The sequence below is a fragment of the Pseudopipra pipra genome, chromosome 2 (assembly GCF_036250125.1).
Source record: "Pseudopipra pipra isolate bDixPip1 chromosome 2, bDixPip1.hap1, whole genome shotgun sequence".
NCBI classification, from domain to species: Eukaryota; Metazoa; Chordata; class Aves; order Passeriformes; family Pipridae; genus Pseudopipra; species Pseudopipra pipra.
In genome coordinates, this window is record NC_087550.1 from 22,716,836 (window position 1) to 22,725,466 (window position 8,631).

At 40.9% G+C, this 8,631-nt stretch overlaps 1 protein-coding gene across 1 annotated transcript; it reads right to left on the reverse strand.

Annotated features, from left to right (window-relative positions):
• Nucleotides 1-2,516: 2,516 nt before the first annotated feature.
• GPR15 (G protein-coupled receptor 15) lies at nucleotides 2,517-8,631 on the reverse strand. Its single transcript, XM_064644368.1, has one exon. The coding sequence runs from the start codon at nucleotides 4,922-4,924 to the stop codon at nucleotides 3,758-3,760; it is 1,167 nt and encodes a 388-aa protein (XP_064500438.1). The 5' UTR covers nucleotides 4,925-8,631; the 3' UTR covers nucleotides 2,517-3,757.

An 8,631-nucleotide genomic window follows, 5' to 3' on the forward strand; every position in this document is an offset into this window, starting at 1 on the left:
ATAACATGTGGCCTCGATTTCCAAAGCTGCTGCAATCTGTTACAGAAACGTGGGTGAGGTGAATTGGGAAAATAAAATCTACAGTTCAATTCATATTTAAAAATAAGTATCAACCCGAGCAGCTTGGCCTTGGGCAGGAATTTTTTACCAACTCACAGATGGAAGACTGTCTTTCATCTTGAATTCTGTTGGTTTCCAATGCACTTGCTTTCTCATATCCTATATTTTGCATTCTTTATGAACTCAGATCTTAGCTGCCCAGATGTTTGGAGCCAAACTCCCTCTGACTTTTACTGAGACTGGAGTACTCCAAAGCCTCCTGTCACTTGCAGCAAGACTCCAGCAGGATATTGAACACACACATCTGCGAAGTGAGCAGGTGATTGGACTGTTAATGAAACTTGAAGTGCACTAATTGCAGGCTTTGTGGTCACTGCTTTCTGTTCTTCACCAGCCATGTAATGTGCCTCTTAACCGGGTGGAGCCTTTTAAACAAGAGAAGAATCATAGAACTGTTTAGGTTTGAAAAGACTTTTAAGATCATTGAGTCCAACTGTTTCTGTTAGAAATTTTGGGACATGTAATGAACTGTGCTCACAGCTTGTAAATCTACTCAGAAGTTCCTGCTGACCTCATGAATGTAAGTGATCATACAGGCACTTCTTATATTCCATCTGAAGCTACTCCCTGTGTGACTTTTTCCTCAGTTCCCTGCAACTCAAAGTGCCATTTAGCTGCAGTGCAGTTGTCAGTGTTAGCACATCTGGTGCTGAAATTAAGGTTGCAAAAAGTCTTTGCCTATTTAAAGGAAGCATCAGGCCTGGATACGATTTTTCTTTGTGTTGAGATGAAATACTCTACTTCTGAAAAAATGCTGATTCACTTGAGCCAAAATGGAGACCAAGAGATGCATCTAACAGGGTCCTGATTTATATCAAGAAGCAGAGGCACTTCAACCTTGATTATGCACTTCTCATGAAAGTGCACCAACCTCTAGATTGTTGGGGGTGGTAGTGGTGGTGCAGTTGTTTTCATTAAAAACCTCAAAAGATCTTGATTTCATTCCAAGGCAGTACAACAGCATCTCTGAAGTCATGAAAATGTTTGTGGTGGGATAGGCAGATGAATGTTCCCATCCAAATCTGCTGACAGATTTTCTAGTAATGCTTTGCTACTTTTTCATGACAATGAAAGCAGAAGTTCAATTCCAAAAAGCCAAACCATATTTCTTAGCAGCAATCACATTGAATTTACTTTAAAATAATGGAAGTGGGAGAAAAAAACCCCAACAATCCAAATTACTTACCAAGACCTTCGGCAGGTGTCATATCAGAATTGCACCATTTCCATTTCACATAGCAAACGAATTTACAGTCATTAAATTCTTTTAACATGCATAAAATAGGCATCCTGTTATATTACTCAAGCCTACCAGGTTAAATACTTTCAATCACAATAATTTTGGTATCATCCTATGCTGTTTAGCGCTAAAAAACAATCAGTATTAACATGGAATAGTAAAAATTCGAGAAGTTAGTTTGTTCAAGCATAGGTTGTCTTTTCTTTGAAAAAAATAATTGAAAATAATGTTTACACTTATGAAAATGACAAATAGATCTACAGTTCAGAAGAATGTAAAGTACACTCTATTGGATGAAAATCTAAAACAGTCTGGTGAGTTTTCCGTTGCTGAATTAGTTGCCGCTTTTGTTTTTGTTTTTGCTCATGTGGAGCATGTGCTGTGGCATTTATATGTGATTCTCTTTAAGCGTAGCAATATTTATCAAGTTTATTATTTGCCAAATGCCTGTACTACAGCTTGAGGCAGGAGATCTTGGTAGATTTCCTTAGTCATTTTTCCAACTTTATCTGGTATTTTGAAGCATTTAACAAAGAAGAAAAGAAAGAAAACAGAAGCCCTAGCAGAATTATTTAAAGTCTTGTAGATAGATAGATGATAGATAGATAGATAGATAGATAGATAGATAGATAGATAGATAGATAGACAGACAGACAGATAGATAGATAGATAGATAGATATCTTCAAAGATGATGTACAGCTTTGGCTGGGAATTAAGGAAATAATGAATTAGACTGACTTACTGAATTATTTTGTAATAAAAATCATAGCTTAGTTGAAATGCAAATCTTAGGCTAATTTTTGCAAAAAAAAATATATATAAGTCTCTTGTTATACACCACTAAAGGTAGAGAGAAGATAAGAGATTGAGAAGAGACAGTAGTTTTTGATGATTACTGCAAATAACTTTAAAATTTGAACTGACATTGGTCTGATTTTCAAACACTGGAAGGTTTGAAAACACAGTTGGTGCTTTTCATGCAGTTTTAAGGCTGAAAAAGGAGTTTGGCAGCTACGTCTAGAAAGAAAATCAAAATCTTCTAGAAGAGGTAGTGGTGGAGAAAAAACTGCAGGGGAGGGGAGAGCAAAGAGCTAGTGTGTGTTTCTGTAATACCCCCCTTGTAGCCCAGGCACATGTCCCAGTACCTTACTGGGTGCCAGAGAGCACAATGCCACCAGCAATTGCTGAAAGATACTTTTGCCTCGAGGGATCCTGCAGTGCCAGCTCTCCACCTGCTCCAGTGAGGGTTTGTTCCATTACCCAATGGGTCCAGTACAGAACTGGCTGGGGAGTTGGGCAAGATGTCCATGCCTTGGTTTCTAGGTTTGCACTGCCATTGAGTGAGATCTGCTTTCATTTCTCTGCGTGCACAACGCAGCTCAACTGCAAGGATCAATAAAGAATGCAAATACCAGGATTTATTCGTAACACTCAAAATAGTCATTCTCATTTACAGATGTTTAGAAAATACAGAGGTGTGAAAATAAAAGCTATGGTGAATGGTACTCGTGCTGTAGTTACATCAGAGGGAGACCCCTTCCGTCATTCAGACTCCAATTTTTTTTTTTTTTTTTTTTTTGCTGTCCAAACAGTAGTCAGGACTTCAGGCTTTACCCATTTCTCTGTTTTTCATTAATTACATTAGCTGGTATAGCTGTCTTTTCTTTGAAGCCTTTTAGTAGGTTTGCATGAGTGTAACCATTCACCCTGGAACTCACCGTGTCCTTTTCCTTAGTAGGAGGGACTGATTCCTTACTTCTGACCCAAGCAGTCAGAAATTGTGTCAGGTCCTTAAAAAAGTCTTTAAAAGCACAAGTGTGCTTTTGATGGTCTTTTTCCTTTAAGAAAAAGGTTAAATGCAGGACCTGTTTTGCTTGTCTTCTGGTTTCTCTGCCTTCAAGTTATCTTCTTTCTTACTAAAATCACAGGGGCTAGACACTTTACTCATTTTTATTAAAATTAAAGATTTAATGCCATAATAAGAAGCAGAGACTTAAAATGCACAGGACTTAAATTATAAGAACTGGTAACACACAAATTCATTAAAACATTGAATTTCTAAATTCAGAAAAACTCCAAAAAACCAGAATTGATTAGGTTAGTTTGAGAACATTGTGACATGTTTGTGGGTACGCTAGGAACTAAAAAGAAACACTTGTGTTGGTTTTGTTGCACAGAATAAAAACCTATATACATTTAAGTTCAGAGCTTTTCTTGGAGCGGCTTTGATTGAATCACACGATTCTTTTCTGTTGTTTGTAGCATTTGTGCTGGGGTTCCAGGGTAAGTCCTTCCACCTGAAGCGCTGATTGCATTACACTTGCACCTCTGTCTGTGTTGCTCATTTCTCTTTTTCTTTTCCTGCTATCTTTGGAGAGAGAAGTCCCAGCTCCCAGTCACAGGGACACAGAGCGCTTCCTCTTCCTAGCAGCATACTCCCCTGCCCCAAAATTGGATAAGGAATGACTGAGGCGAGTGTCCAGAGTATCAGAGCTGTTGCTGCTGCTGCTGATTTTCACCCGTGGGCACAGGCACTGGAGCATGGCTCTGCGGATATAGCTGTCAAAGCAATAATAAATGAAAGGGTTGGCACAGCTATTGGCAAAAGCAAAAGGGTTGCTCACCTTCATGCCCAGTTGGGCAACCATGTTGGAAAAACAGTCAGACTGCTTCAGGAGTCCCAAAAGAATGGCCATAAGCTTGAACAGATTGAAGGGAACCCAGGAGACAACAAAAGCCACCACTACAATGAAGACGATCTTGATGGATTTTCTCAATTTCTTATCATGTTTCCCAGTCTTCTGATAATGCACACAGAGTCTCTTGGTGATAGAGCAGTAAAAGGTTAAGATACTCAACAGTGGGAAGAAGAAGGCCAGGATTAAAAGCATCAGCGACGCAATCTGTTTGGCTTCTGTCATGGTTTTGTCTGTGCAGTAAGTCTTTCCATATTGCTTCTTCAGTTCTCTAGACAAAAGGGTTGGCATCCCCAAGCAGCAGGATAACAACCAGACACAGATGCAGAGTGCTCTGGAATAGGATCTTGTTCTGATCCGTCTAGCGATAGAGGGGTGCATGATAGCCAGGTATCGGTCAGCACTCATACAAGTGAGGAGGAGGATGCTGCAGTACATGTTGACTGAGATGACATAGGAACTAGCTTTACAGAGGAAAGATCCTACCCTCCAGCTCCCGTCCAACACCTCCTCGTCCACCCAGAATGGCAGCGTGATGAGGAAAATGAAGTCAGATGCAGCGAGGTTGATGATAAAGACGTCAATCAGCCTCTGGACCTGTCGCTTGAAGACCAAGGCTACGATCAGGACTGCGTTGCCAACAATGCCCACCAGGAACACAGCAGTGTACAGGATAGGGAGGAAAATAGACATATGTTGCAGGTGCTGATACTGGCAGCTGTCCTCGTAGTAGTACTCATAGCTGGGGGTGACTGTAGACACAGATGAGAGCTGGTTGAGTTCCATTTCTGGCCAGGCTGTTCTCATCCCTGCTCTGAGGGAGGCTCTGAGCTCCCCTGCCCTTCCCTTCAAGGTCTTTAAAAACATTTTATAGAGTGAGGGGGGAGGAGAGGAGGGAGGGAGGAGGAGAACAGTGGTTTTGTGGGGAGATAATTTATATACTTTTAACCAACCGCATAGGCAACAAGCAAGCAACAAGAGTCTCTGATTAGTTGAAACCTTGTCTTCAGAATAAATACTTGCAGCTTTTTTTAAAAATCAGGTTTAATTTTACTGTTTCTATCTCGATTTTGCATTTGCCCATGAAAGCAAACGAGGCTCAGGTTTTGCTTTTTTTTCTTTTGGGGGGAGGGAATGTAGTTTTCAAGATACAGAACCTTTTATTTTTAGCACAGGATATTGGTAGCTTGCAGAGATTTGAGATTGTACCGGCTCAGAAGAAGTCAGAGAACAGTGAATTTGGGTGTCACATTCTTTATCTATACTCAAAATATTTTGTATAAACTGCTTGTCATGGCAAGTTCAACTTTCCTGAGGCTTGGAGTTTTTTACTTTACCTGTTCATTTATTTTTGTTGTTTTCTGTTGAGAGTTATCTTACATGAAAACATACAAGGAGAAACACTTAAAACTACTATATCCTTTCTGCACTGTAGTTGGTTGTTCTGTATCAGTTCCAGGCTCTTTGCTGCCCTGCCAGTGCACCCCTCCTGCCCTGCAGTCCCTTCAGTTCCCCTAGACATGGAGTCTCCACACCCAACTCGATTAATGTGTTAGAAACTTAGAAAACAGTTTTCCAGAGTGTCACATATTCTTCTGTAATTTGAAACTTGACTTGATGCTCCCATCCCCCTCACAGACTTCCTTATCAGCCACAGTCCTGGACTCCAGAGCAGTAGTTTGTTCCTTCTTCTTCTGACTGCACAGGCTGCATGGCTCTTGGGCTGTTCTTATTTACAGTGCTTGCTTCCCTTAAAGAGCTCTGATTTCCTTCATCTTTCATTTGTAGTATCTGTATTGCTTCAGCTGTGACTTACCTTACAGACAGCCCTTTCAGCATTGCATAAATCAAACAGAAATTCTCATTTTTTAAGCTACTGAATTCATCACAGATTTGTCAGTGCATACTAATTTGAAACCTCTACTATTGGTCGTCATCATCCTTCCCCTCTTCTGCAGATAAATTAATTTTCTCCTTCCACTCCCTCCCACCTGCATGTTCACACACCAGGCGCTTCTTCGGGATTCTCAAAGCTTTCAGGAAATTGCCTACTGGTGCAGGCTCCAGCCCTGGGCACATAGATTGCATCTGTGTGTGTCTCCACAGGCAAAGAGCAACTGCAGATTGGATGGGCAGCAAATCAGTCCCTCCAGCGCACTCTGGATGCACTCAGATTCACTCTCTCAGTGCTCAGGTTATGTGCTCCTGTGCAGCAGGTGCCTGGCAGAATTCCAGGCACCTGGAAAAGTAGCCAGCTGCTACTAAAAACTGGCTGCTGGATGGAAGGATATTTAGGTGGGCACTGTCTCTTGTGTATATGTGCTGATGTCTAATAAGGAGCTGGTTATATACAACTGCCCTCCTATCAGTAGTGCACTAGTGGACTCTAGCTGACTATTTTTAATGGAATGCGTAAGGATTTACTTAGCGAGTGCAATTCAGCCATCACAAACTCTGAAAAAGGATCAAGGTGTATAAAAACACCCCAGATTAGATTACTGATTTGTATGCCACAGATGTAAATGTGAACCTGTAAGGAAGAATAGGCTAAAAACCATCTTGCCATCTCAACTTGGGTGTAACCACTCAGTTTAAAAATAACTGTGTCCTCTTCCTAAGTAGGAGGCAGTGACCCTTTTCAGTTAGTCACTTGTGAATTAGAGTAAAAATAACATTCCATGGATTTGTGAAATGCCTCATTGTTATTCTAGGAGTAATCTCCTGCACCTGATTGCCTAAAAGACAATTCTTATTTTCAAGGCAAAGTAAAAGTCTCTTCCATGGTGCTGAAAGTGAGCAGACACTATTGCTGCAAGTCTTTTTGTCTGTGAGACTTGTCACAGGTCAGCTACAGCATGGATTTATGTGCCAGCTTATTCTTTCCCTGGCAAAGCTGAGAGAAGGGAATGCAGATCAAAATTCATAAAACTCTTAAAATCAGGTTGGATTGAGGACATTGTGATTTGTACGTGACAGATGTAAGTGTAAACCTGTAAAAAACCACAGGCTAAAATTCATCTTCTCGCCATCTGAAGATTACAAAAGATACAGCGAGTTTCCAGACAAGACTTGTGTGAAAGTGCCGGAGTAGCTCACAGTTTACAGAAATTATGTTTGATAGATTCAGTGCAGAGGTGAGTTTTGTGTCATCTTTGCTTATTTCTACTTCAAGGAATGTGTTTCAGGCTTTTTCTTCCCAGGAGCCCTGGGAAATAGATGCATTCTCTTTGTATTAGTACTAGAGTAGAAGATCAGCTGAATCCTACAGTCTGTGATATTGATTCACTGAGGGCATCATCTTCTCAGAGCTCACTTCCCTGAGGCAGAGCCAAGCTCTCAAAAATACTGAGTACATCGAAATTCCCCTCATAACACTCTCCAGGAAGGTCAGCATGTAACGTGCAAAGATCCAAGAGATGTGGTGAGACATTTTATCATCAAGAGAAAGCCTCCATCCTCTCCTCGCTCTTCTAGATTTCCACAGAATTTTTTTCTTCATAGACTTTGCCAGATGCACGTAAACCCTTTTCCTGAACAAAATTCTCTGCTGAAGAAAACAGCTACTGGCTTGGCTTGGGTGTATGTTCTTCCATTTGGGATACCCATCTTGTCCAGCCCTTGACACAGGTCTGAAAAAATGCAGCCGCCGGGTGCTGATTAGTTTTGAACCTGAGAGTGAACCTAAAGCTTCTGTAACCAGACACTCAGAGCAGCTCCTGGGATCATGGCCTCGGATTTGGCCAGTTCTGCTTTAAAGAGCATTGGTCTACTATGGTCCTGCCTTTCTCAAATGCACCTGTGAAATTTTTCATGGCAGTATCTGGACCATTCCTTAAATCTTCCTCATAGGAAATCCTGAGGTGCTTCCAACAGTAGCAAGGGAAAAGATTTCATGTTGTTGTTCGCAGTTCTGTTGTGTTTGCCATACATGTATTGCAGGCAGGTAGCCACCTATTTTTGTGACAAAATCCGTAAAAGAGCTGCGCAGCAGAACCATCAGCACAGGAAGTATGCAGAATTGTTGGTTTAGTTTGTTACACACACCACCTCCCCCTTACAAATTTCTGCAATTGAAGCATTTCAGGTAGCGAGGTGTGAGTTTGTTTTTTGTGGTTCCTTTTTTTTCTTTTACATTTTCTGTTTTACTGATAGTTCAAATGTGGTCTTATTCCAGCTTGTATATGCACATTTATACAAGTACAGGCATCTCGATAAAATAAGCTGTGAGTCTGTAAATTATTAATGATGATAAATGCTGAGAAGGAAAGAGATTCATTTGGCTGTAAAAGAAAGTGTAGTAGTTTCTAAATGATTGTGCTTCAAAAATACGTAAGGAATAGAGATTTGCAGACCTAATTAAAAAACAATCCAAAAAACACACTAAATTGGCTGAAACTGCCCTACTATGCCATAACCAGTTGAAGGCAGGCTCAGAGGGGACCAGTGAATGATAACAAACAGAAGTTTCACCCCTCAACAAAGAGGAGAGGCTGGAACCAATTCAGGTAAAATCATGGCCATTGAGACAACGTATTGCGATAGGTTGAAATAGTTCCATGCTGAGAGTAGTGGTC

Coding starts and splice junctions, on each gene's coding strand:
- GPR15 (XM_064644368.1), bottom strand. CDS start 4,924: ATGTTTTTAAAGACCTTGAAGGGAAGGGCAGGGGAGCTCAGAGCCTCC.